The sequence below is a fragment of the Oreochromis niloticus genome, linkage group LG20 (genome assembly GCF_001858045.2).
Source record: "Oreochromis niloticus isolate F11D_XX linkage group LG20, O_niloticus_UMD_NMBU, whole genome shotgun sequence".
In the NCBI taxonomy this organism is placed as follows: domain Eukaryota; kingdom Metazoa; phylum Chordata; class Actinopteri; order Cichliformes; family Cichlidae; genus Oreochromis; species Oreochromis niloticus.
This window is the reverse complement of record NC_031984.2, coordinates 8,858,616-8,870,696: the sequence shown is the minus strand read 5'-3', so window position 1 is coordinate 8,870,696 and position 12,081 is coordinate 8,858,616. Positions and strand designations below refer to the sequence as shown.

Genomic DNA, 12,081 nt, shown 5'->3' with positions numbered 1-12,081 from the left:
GGGCTGCATTTCATTGAGTGGTGTGGAAAACTGATAAAATTCTGAACTCAAAGTACCATCACATTATGTTCCACCATGTAATAAAAGCTCTTCAAAAAGCACAGACTGAATACATATATTTCCATGCATACTTGAATGTTTAGATTTATTTAACAAAAAAAAAAAAAGCTTCCTAGCAACATATGAAGAAATTAGTGGTGGGTCAATACTTTTGTATGGTTGAGCAGCAACAATCTACTTATTTTGAATTTATTAATCCATTTATAAATCTGTAAAAGCTTGTGTATACATACATGCACATTATCAAGAGGAGCCTAGCACACAGATGTCTTCATTCATTTTATTTCATTATAAAATTTTGTTCCAACTTAAAATCTTTTTTTTCTTTATTTTAATAAATAAATATTAAGCAAGGCAAGTGAGCTAATACTCAAAATATTCATCTTCATATCCTGAACAGTGAGTAGTCAAAAGACAATTTAAAACAAACAAAAAAATAAAAACTGATGCAGTGACAGGCTAATATCCACAGACGTTTAAAGGACATGAAATACAAGTTTATGATTTTTTTTCCTCCCCTTGTCAATGAAACCTTGAAACTTATTCCCAAAAAGTTGATTCTGTTCATCGTAGCATTTCCAGTGGGAGAAATGTTTCATTCACTTCTTCAGTCCCAGCTGACTGCAGGTTTGTAAGATCTGGGAAACCTGCAGTCAGTTGAGACTGAAGACGAGTCCAGATGAACAGAATCAACTTTTTGGGATTTCCTTTCCTGGATGATTGAAGTGTCCTCACGTATCCTCAAACTCATTTTGGCAAATTCAAAAAAACAAGGTGCTGACATTATTTAAGGCTAAACGCTGCAGGGCAGGTTTGGAAACCCAACAACTGGGTTAACATTTATGAAATTTACAACTATTTAAATGAAGCACAAGCTAAAACACTTTTTTTTTTTGCATTAAGGCATGAATAGATGCCTTATGATTAGGTTTGGGACCATTTTACAGATCCAACTTTCCAAACTAACAGTCCTTAATACACAAAACTGTTCCAACAAAATTTTTTGATCCAAATGAGTAGTTACAGACATTGTGTGCCGATTTTGCTCATTTTAGACCATCTGTAAATGAGCTACAATAGTCAAGCTGTGTTCCTTTACTACAGTGCAACAGATAAATTCAACATAGAATTTAAGCTTCTCCGCTAAATATTTATCAGTTTCTTCGGAATGATCAGAATGCAAAAAGTTATGAGACAAGTCACTCGAAGCATAACATGTCCCAATCCACTGATGTTTCTCGGTCTTCGGAATCCAATTTTAAGAGAGGTGCTCATAAACTTCTGGCAAATGCATGCACACAGAGGGCATGTACATTCAAAGACTGCTCCTTTGGCATTCTTCTTAGGAAGCGGTCTTCACAGCAAGTAGTTGTGGAGTATCCAGGCTGTCATGCTTACTGAAAAAAAATAAATAAAGTAAATAAATAAGAGTAATTATATACTTTTTTGAAAAGTCTAAAACCCCCAGCAAACCTGTAGAGAAAGGAAAAAAAAAAATATTTGAGTACTGAAACAGCTGTTCCACAAGTTAGGCCGCAGCCAAGGTAGAAAAAGAAAAAAGACCATCACTGAACATACATTATGGACATGAGTGAAATTACATGACAATGTATATCTACATTATCACATTAATCTGAGTTTTTTTTTTTTTTGTTTTACATAAATTAGCTCAAGTGTTCTTCAAGATCCATCATCTTACCGAGAGTGCTACATCCTCTGCATCATTTGTAGCATCTTTGTCAGTATTGCCTCTTCGAGTGCTGTAATCCAGTAATGACTGGTCAACATCATTGCTCATGTATAACAAGGCAAACAAAAAGCTACATGGAATGAAGAAGTCCAAAGAAACCACCACATGCCTACATACCACTCATCCACAAGGACCACCCCACACAAGCAGCACCCCTGCCTGCAGCTACTCTTTCACCTCTTATAGCCAAAATAGCCAAATTTGTGTGATGAGATATTACCTGTTCATTCCTTTCAGCAGAACCAAACAGGTAAATAAATCTTTATCAATAGCAGCCTATTTGGCTTTTTTAAAAGACTCCAATTGAAGCTAAAATAAATGGTAAATTAATATCAGATGTTCCAAAATGTAAAATGTTTAATGCGACTAAAGAGATTACAATATACTATGTAAACAATGCCTACATACTATTTGGCCTCTTTATATTTCTCTTATAAATACAAAGAGTGATAAGATTCTGCAGGAAGATATAATTATACCACCACCAAATGCTCCCTTGTCACATTTATTTATTTAAAAAAAACCAAAAAAAAACAACAAAAAAAACCCCACAACATTTACTGACTAACAACCACCTCCTTTTTACCAGTTCATGGCAGACATTATGGATCCTAAAAGCAAATTCAACGCTGTGCACCCCCAGTACATGATGAATATTTGAATACGACTTCATATGAAGTATTGCATTTACCCCCAAAATAAGTGTTTAAGTTTCCATTATGCCCCATTTCAACGCAAAGAGAGACTACTGTGTTTTGATGCCACCACTATTTGAGCAAGGTCTTCCCTCCACTATAGATTTCACTATATGTATGCGTGTCTACTTCACCTTCTGATACCCTTTGCCAAGTCCCTTTCTACCACACACACACACACACACACACACACGCAAAATGAAGACATCATTACTTAACTGAAAGACTTGTTCCATTTCAGTAAATATATAATATAAGAATCCCTACAAGTAGTAATCTATGTAAAAATGACAAGGGGGTACCAAATAAAACAGCACTGTTGACACCACTTCCACCTCTTCACCCTCCCAAGCAATTAAGGAGAAACACCTAAGTGTAAGACTGAACTCCACAACAGGAAAGCCACCGAGTTTCATACAACACTTCTCTGGAAATGTGTCACTGGTATGACACACACGCTTCATATTTTACAGGTAAATTTGGTCAATAGAAAGTTTTCCTCTTTTTAAAATATTAAAAATCAGATGTATTTTTTGACCATATTCACAGCCCTATTCAAAGCTAATGCCAATGAAACAAAATTTCTGTCATGGCATTTACAGCAGTCGCATTGCATTTGTGCCAAGCCTCAGAAAAGGGGATAACATAGCCAAGTATCAACATATATATAATGTTGTATGTAACAACACAATTTAAAGCACTACTCACCTCATCATTCATTATTTTAAAAGACTACATGCTACATAAAATAACACAAAAAGCACAGTTTCAACATGCAACACTGAGATTATAGAAAGCTTGGATAGAAAGAAAAGCTGGAAAATTAATGTGTAGCCTGAGAAGCAAACAACACAAAGCCATTACAAGGACAAAGCTGTTTCAAGGGTTAGTCAGCAAAGTTTAATAAAACATCATTTTACCGCTTTCCCTTTTTGCTGTTTTTGTTGCAATACACATAAACCACAATGCCTCCGATGACGAGGATGACGGCGACCACGCCCACTTTGATGGGGGAGAGGGGGGGAAATAAATGTAAAAAACAACAACAACAACAACAACAACAACAACAAAAAAACTTAATTGAAGAAAATGTAAAAAGAGTGACTGGAAACCTATTAGATGTCAGTATGGTCACAAAGGTAAGTAATAATGACATAAGAATATGGGAGACTGTTACACTGATGATACTATTTTTAAGAAGGATAATCCTGGCAAAATATTTGAGTAGTATTTAACAAAAGAAGGGGGAAAACAAAATTAGACCAGGCAAGTAGTCTTCAAGTGAGGAGACAGTCAATGAAATAAACCAAGTTAAAGAATTCTTGTTAATTTTTTTTTTTTTTTTTTTTTTTTTTAAAGAGACTATATTCTTCTGCAATCTTGTCATTTCCAATTTTACTGAAATGTGAGCCACTTTGGACTGTGCAAAACATACTATGAACATACTATAGTTGTTAACTCAAGTAATAGGCCACTAGTGTAGCACAACTACAGTTATTATAAATCACATTAGTGCAGAACCACACTGGTTTACAGAGCTATCCGCCGATGCAAACTTTTGCATCTTGTTTAACTTTCCATTTGCTGCGGTTTCAGGACATCCTACACTTAATGGTTTACCACCATTGTATATCCAGTCTTTAAGTGATGAATCCTGCTTCCGGGCCCAAAGTAGTCTGCATTTAATAAGGCTGTGGTGTTTTTAACATGTTCTAATGCTTTGTATCTTGTTCTATTTAATCTCAACAACCCCCTAAAAACAGTCAGTGATCACTGTCGGCTTCTCTCGGTTTTTATTACCGGTAATCATTTTAAAGCTCAGTTTTTAAACCCTTACGATTTAACTACAGCCCAGCCCATGCAGCAGTATATAAATGACTAACCTCGTATTGTGGATGGATTATCTCGGTGGTTCTCCTGACTGACGTTTGGTCCGTTTACAGCATCCTGCCATGAGATTGCATTTGCCCCTAACCATTGGGAACCCTCACATTAACTTTTATCGAGTGGAAAAAAGTCCTCTATTCATTAGCGTTTTCGCCCTCCAGCTTTACTGTTTATGTTATGCTAACATAACTGTGTTGTGCTAGCAATCACGTAGCACATCATTATATACAGCTAGCCAAACTTCAGTAACCCTACAAACATCACTGCTGTTTACTTTCCTGTCTTCATTTATGTTGGAAGTGATAGCAGAGCTGTACGTTTGAATTTGTTTCATAAATCTCTCAGTCAGAACATGGTATATTATATTTAGATGGAAGCTAGCGAGCTAACTTCCTGCTAACTTCTAACTCCGTTAAATATCATAAATTCTGTTTTCATGGATGCCTGGATGTTAAACTTAATTGTTACACCTGGTAGATCGTTTGACTTTGGGACCTGAAGCAGAGTTTGGGCCCAGACATGGCTAATGACGTCAGACTTAAAGACCGGATTGATAACACTATATAATAATTAGTGTAACCAACAAGTTGACCCAATGGCCAACTAATTTTTTTTTATTTTTTTTTTAAATGTACAGTCATTAAAAGAAAGGCAAAAAACAAACAAACAAAAAAAACCTAATATTAAATAAAAGAGAAAAAAAAAGACTATATTACATTAAAGTACTGCCATTTAATACTTATTACAGGTATGTTCTGAATGTGTATCATAAAAATATGATAAGCATGCTGAAATATAAACATGATCTTTTTGGGTCAGCCTCATGTTTTTACATTCACCATCTACTATAAAAAGATGAATTTCAAACTTACCCAAAATCCAAACTAAACTTTTAGGACTGCCACTTCCATTTCCATTGTCCACTGGAGGTAAAGCTAAAAAAGACAAAGACCAATTAAAACCAAAGGAAGAGACAGCAAAATTGATAAACTGATTATACAACTGACCCATGAGCACACTGAAAAATCTTTCAATCCCTGTGAACTACATCCTTCTGGTTGATCAAAAGTATGCTTTAAATTTGTTTTTTTAAATTAAAAAAAAAAAAAAAAATTATTATTATTTTTTTTTAAATCTACTTTCAGGATATGATGAAACTGACACTGAACATATATATACTAAAAAAACAAAACTATTTTAACTTAATAAAAGAACAATGTAGAATGGACGCCAATTTTTTTTTTTTTTTAACCATGTAGAGTATCATCTGATAAAGCTAAAAACATAAATATTTATTATTAACAACTGACTTACGTGTACATAGTGGAATTCCTGGTGACCACAGACCATTTTTTTCACATGTCTGGGTATCTGGTCCGTTTAGCTTGTATCCAGGTGGGCAGCTGAGAGTGACTTTAACCCCATGTCTATATGGAGGTTGAGAGCTCACAGTCACCTCAGCACTTCTCTTTTTGGGATCTTCACATCCTTCTGCAAATGGAACTGTTGAAAATATAGCAGTTTATGCACATTTCCAAAAAAACATGTTCAAACAATGTCAAGATATTTGGAACACATGGAAACTGCTGCAAAGTTTGAGAAATAAACAGAATAATCTACGTCATCAGATGTCTGTGAAGGTTCTCAGTCATCCAGGTCATCGTAGTCAAAGGAGTTTGCAAAGAAAAGCGTCTGGACTTCTTTGAGTTGCTTGAAAACCATTTTCAAGCAACTCAAAGAAGTCCAGACGCTTTTCTTTGCAAACTCCTTTGACTACGTCATCAGATTTACATCAAAAAATCCTATTAGTATGGCAAGTTTCATCACTCATTTAAACGGTTACCATATAAACCCAAAAGTATACGTAACCATTGTGATTTTCTTAACAATATGACATTATGATGGTAGTATGACCTGATATGCTATACGTCTGGAGACAGTGGCACAAAACAAAACAAACACACAAACACACACACACACACACACACACACAATTATGTGGAGCTGGAGGTGGCTGAAAATGCTAAGAGGTTTCTTGCGTGACCAGGGGAACAAGATTTTAATAAAGCATGTAAGAGAAACAGATTCGGTTCAATGGTTTGGAGACAAAGCAAGAGAAGCAAAGTTAACATGGTTTGTACCAAGAAGGGACAGAGGACATCCCGGTCAAAGGTGGAAAAAAGAGCTGCCACACGGGAAAAAAAAAGAGACCCCGACCACAGAGGGTTTCTGGGTGTAGTGGAAAGGTAACATAGAAACGATTGGAGGGAGATTTTTTTTTTTTTAAATAAAATAAAATAAAAAATATGCAAGGGATATAGGATGAGATAGAGGATTATGATCTGCTGTGGCAACTTATAAAGCATAAAGCAGGGGTGGGCAATAAGTAATTCCAGAACTTCATCCACTCTTTGCGGAAAATAAATACCTAACCTTGCTAAAAGAAAGGAAAGCTGGATATTGACAACTTTACGAGCTTTAAAATGAACTGTACCTGTTGGTTTCTTTGGGGTAGAGGGGTTAGTAGTGGTAATGGTCGTAGTGGTTGTAGTGGTAGTTGTTGTGGTAGTTGTTGGGGGGTTTGCTGCAGGAACAAAAAGTCAGTCAGCAGGGATGTGTAAAATCCCAACTAGAGATGTAACTATTTGACTGGAATGGATGGGACATCGGTCTGATCCTCACTCAAAAGCCTGGAATAGTTTTTGATTGTATATCTGCGACAACAAGCTGATCTATTGCCAAACTACAGTTTTCTCAAACTACAGTTTAGCAATAGCCTAACAATTGCCAAAGATCACTCAGTTTAAGTCTGGGTTGTTTACAACAGCAGCAGTGCGCTGATGTTCTAGGAGAACAGCTAGGCAGCTAAAACAACACAATGGAAAGATGCAAGGAACAGCAGCTTTATAGATATTTCAAGCTTGACATGACAAGACCTTTTGTTTGTAGGAAGTAAAACTATTCCTAACCAAGTGAGTTAAAAGTTCCAATGAAATCAATGCTTTCCCTGTTTGGCCTCTCAAACACATCAGATAAACTGATATGCCATTTATTGTAATTACAGCCATAAATTAAAAGAGGCTTAGGATTAAGAATCAAATACCAAAAACATTTACTGGGCAGATTTGCTTTCGTAATTTTGTGAAATAAATGTATAACCTGAACCGGATGTTTCCTTATAAATAAGAATGGTTCCTGGTGTTGTCCCCAAAGTGACAAATACAGCTTTTTAAATAGGGTTGGATATCGATTTCAATTTCTATAACTGATTCGATTCTGATTCAATTTGATTCGATTTTGACTCAGTAACAAATATATTATAATTCTGATCATTTATCAGTACATATCCATATTTTTATATCTCTGTATAAAAACAAAGCTGACACTTGTGAGATTTCATCAGAGGTGTAAGCATCAAAGCAGATGCCTTTGTGTTAAAGTAGCTGAGGATAAAACACAAAAATATGAAGGAGATTTTCCTGGCCTGGCGTTTCTTAGCAGATAACCTCCTTAAAAATATTCTGCAGTAGATCAAAAGCGGAAGAAAACCATGAATCAGCAGATTAACATTACCTGATGCTGCTGAATTGAAGCAGAGCAAAGTTACAGAGGTTTTATCAGAGATACAGCTAAGTGTTTTACGATTTGGCATCATTTGTAAAAGTTTACATTTCTTCAGTATTGAAGGACAATTAGGAAATTAGGCTCTCTTGTTAGAGGTCATTTAAAAAAAAAAAACCAAAAAAAACAAAAAAACAAAAAAAAACAAACAACAGCGGCCGGCAGCACGGTACACAACAGTAGACAAGTGCGTAATAAGCCAGCGAAAAATGGAGAAAACAGATTTTTGATGGGAAACTGGTCTTAAAGTACACCGGGAGAGAGAGCTGTGCAGTAAGTGTGATTTTATCATGGTGGAAGCAAAACAGCAAAAGTAAGAGAGAATTCATGATGATGTTTTTCAAACGTGAAACGTAGTTTGGATCTTCTTCTGCTGCTGGTTGAGTGAAGTTTTACGTGCTCTCATTTGTTATTTTAACTGTTTGGTGGTTGTTGAAATAATTTTGTGAGCTTTCACCTCAGATTCTGGCATTTCTGACAAAATACATTTATATTTAAAAATCGATTCAGGATTTAATGAATATATATGTTATTATTCAAACTAAAATTGGTTTGAAAAGGGAAAATCGATTTTTTTAAACCCACCCGTACTTTTTACTTCAAAGCTAGTATTGGACACACACTTAATAGAGGGAACGGTTATCACGTTTTTACCAGTGTAATCCTTCTGTAAAGAAAAGACTGGGAATCATTCTTTTATATCCAAGACCCATATGTATGTATGTCAAACCAAACCAATGTCCCTCTGGCTCTTATCTCTGTTCATTTTCATCAACTTTGCACTTTGAAAGCATACAAAGGCAAGCAATTGGTGAAGCTGGCATGATATGCCTCTAAACTGCTGTGGCTTTGATTAGGTGATCATCCTTCATGCTATAATAGTTCTGCCACTAGATGCCAATTGAGCCAATATCCACACAAATCAGATCAGTGCATCCCTAGTAAATCATGTGGTCATTTACCCAAAGCCAGGGTATCAGTTACGAACTGGAAAAGTTGAATCAAATTTTCCCAACAGGAACAGTTCATGCATAATATTGGCTTTATGTATGTTACCGATTATTTATTTTTAAAAATGCTGAGTAATGATCTGTAATAATATGGAAAGAATAATCTTTTGTAAATGCTTTAATTTATTCATGTAACTGAATATTTTCTTTACATTATTGAAATATTCAGTTACAAGAAATCAAAAATTAGCTGGCAAGATCCATGCATTGAATGAATGAGGAAAAGAAAGAAAGCACAAGTCAGCAAGCTCCAGCTTTGAGCAGTTAGCTAAAAGCTTGAATTATAACACCTTGCAACCAACATGTTTTGCTAGCATATGACAAGATGCTAGAAGAAGACGAATCATCCACTTCAAAAGAAACCTCATAGTAGAGTTAAACTGCCATTCAGCATTTATCAACAATATGCATCAGGAGGAGTTATGCGGGTGAAGTTGCACTTAAAGCAAAGAGATCATGATCCGATTGAACTCAGTACATGCAAATAAATATTTTAATTTATGACTTACGTATACACCGAGGAAGTCCAGGCGACCACTGACTATTTAGCCCACACGTCACAGTTGCGGATCCAATCATTTTGTATCCAGCGTTACACTGTAATGTCACTGTAGACTTGTATCCATATGGAGGTCGAGCACCGCTACTCCACTGTCCAAATGAAATCTCTGGTTCTCCACATTCAACCTCTGCAGGGAAAGAAAGACATTAGTGCAGTTGTCAAAAATGACCTTTTCCACAGTATGTATTAGCCTAATTTACACTACACAAGAAAAAGCAAAACAAATTATTGAAAATAATTCAAAACACTTACTGATACATTTTGGAGGCTCAGGCGTGAATGTTCCATCATCCGAACAATGCAACTGTCTTGATCCATTAAGTGTATAGCTGCTTTTACAGGTGTACACTATAACGTCTTTATAGTCATAGAGTTCTTCAATTGGACTGAAAGCGCCATTCTCTACTACAGGTGGTGACTCACATTGTATCACTGGAAAATAAAGATAGAAAATCTATCAGAATGAAAACAAACAGTGAGCTTTTAATCAGGGGTGTGACTTGTATTAAGACAAGACAACCAACCTTCACATATAGGCAACCTGCCCAACCACCCTTGGTTTCCACAAGTGAGCTCTCCTCCACCAACTGGCATATGACTGATTAGAGGGAAAAAGGTTGGTTTAGAAATTTTATTTCACATGACACAGAACAGCAAATTTTGGGGGTTTTTAAAGACATGGAATTGCAACATTTTAGTGATTTAACATTTACTACTACTTTAAATCTAAAAACTAATTATCTAAACACTATTAACTAGAGCTAACATTGTATTACTAACCCAGGGTTACAAATGAGCACTGCTTTATCACCAAATTCAGACCCAGGACGATATTCAATCTGTCCGTCTAGAACTTCGCCAACAGAGCCACAGTTCTTCCCTGAAACAAGAAAAAGAAGGATTATATTGGAACTTGTTTTTATAACATTGTGTGTAATCTCAACAAATATAGTCTACTATTTATGTAACATGTTTATGTGAGTAAGATATTTTCTAGAGGTAGAGATTTTTTCAAACTACAATTTTAAGAATGTTTCCAGGATAGGGAGTAAATTCTACCTTACACCCATTCTCATGTCCTTAAACTGGCTGTGAAATGCAGATGCTATAAGGAATTTGAATATCAAATCAAGTGTTAATATTCACTTTGGCATTTCAACCCCAGAGAGCTCCAACTTCCAGCAGTACAAGTAATACGTGGGGACCCTCCTGCAGACTCATATCCAGTGTTACAGGCAAAAGTAACTGTGATCCCATCTGGGAAACTAGTTAGAAGAATGTCATTGCCCTTTAAATCCATATTTTCTCCAACAGGTCTGGAACAGTTTTGAACTGTACATGGAAAAAGAAAAAAGAAAACATACAGACAAAAAAAGAGAGAACAGAATTTTAAGAACAGAGTAACCCAGGACAAACACCATGCTGTGTTTACCGTGTCTCAAGCTAATCCGCACTGCACTCACCTTGAGCAGTAATTGCCAGAAAGACAAGACTGCTCAGCAGAAGGACTGCAGTGATAGCCATGACAGATCTGACAGGTTAACTAAAACCAAGAGCCCCTTCTGGTACAAAAACAAAGGCAAACACAAGAAAGACAATCAGAGATATTACTTGGTCATGATAGCTGGTACTAACAAAAGCTCTCCACTGAAGCAGGTCTGTCACTGCTAACACATCAACTAGCGGAAGGTAGCAGGTGCAAACATTCGGTCTTCGGTAAAGTTTATATATTTCGCTAAACCAAAACCTTAACAGTAACCAAGTTTAGGTTTTAAATATGAAATATAAGAAAATACTGTCTCCCCCCTCCCTTTGTCGCGGCAGACAACAAACCTAAAATCTTTCCATATTTTATAACTTGAAGGCCACGATAGCTTCGGCTGGCCGATCAACTATGTTAAACTAAATGACAGGTCGGTACGGAAAAAAAAATGGCCGTGAATTCTCGCAGGTCACGTATGCTACTCTCGGTCTTCCTTGGTCCAAAGATACCATGGGTGGTAACACATCACATAAATAATCGCGTAATTTAGCTTACAGCGGGGTTAAGAAAGAGTCACCGAAAGATTAAAAAATACCGATTCCACCTGAATGTCTGCACTTGGTCAAAATCCATAAACTGTTAAATCGCCTTCGGCTGTGTTAGCTAGCTAATTGTTAGCTAACTTAGCAGCAACGACGGATAAATACAATAATACAGCACTGTTATGGGGTCGACGCTTTGTTTTGGTTTTTTCGGTTGTTACGGACGGTTAAAACCAAACGATACCATACCTTACGTCTGAACGCCAACAATGATGACCGCTACCAGTCCTGCTCTAAAAGGTTATTTCAGGTTTCTGCTTGTTTTAATGTGGGCTGCGTCTCCTTCTCGGAAGTAGGCGCGGTCAAACAGTGACGTGCTTGTTCTTCAGAAAGTCGACCTTAGATTACAGCTCGCGTACTTTATAACATAATAATGAAATAAACGAAAGAAACAAAGCTCTTAAGTTTGTG

General features: G+C 36.2%; 1 protein-coding gene across 7 annotated transcripts; it reads right to left on the bottom strand.

Moving 5' to 3' along the window:
• Positions 1 to 326: 326 nt before the first annotated feature.
• LOC100710376 (C4b-binding protein alpha chain) lies at positions 327 to 12,013 on the bottom strand. Of its 7 annotated transcripts, XM_005448432.4 has the most exons (13): positions 11,860 to 12,013; positions 11,049 to 11,147; positions 10,732 to 10,917; positions 10,366 to 10,465; positions 10,110 to 10,183; positions 9,838 to 10,017; positions 9,533 to 9,712; positions 6,887 to 6,976; positions 5,707 to 5,895; positions 5,265 to 5,327; positions 3,426 to 3,507; positions 1,760 to 1,820; positions 327 to 1,457 (listed from the first exon to the last, which is right to left on the bottom strand). In XM_005448432.4, exons 2-13 carry the CDS (start codon positions 11,107 to 11,109, stop codon positions 1,455 to 1,457), a joined length of 1,269 nt encoding a protein of 422 aa, XP_005448489.1. In that variant the 5' UTR covers positions 11,110 to 11,147; positions 11,860 to 12,013; the 3' UTR covers positions 327 to 1,454. The 7 variants fall into 7 exon arrangements, with proteins under 7 accessions (XP_005448489.1, XP_005448490.1, XP_005448492.1 ...); XM_005448433.3 differs by lacking the exon at positions 1,760 to 1,820; XM_025901392.1 differs by lacking the exon at positions 327 to 1,457 and having other exon boundaries at positions 1,466 to 1,820; positions 5,265 to 5,315.
• Between the last annotated feature and the right edge of the window lie 68 nt (positions 12,014 to 12,081).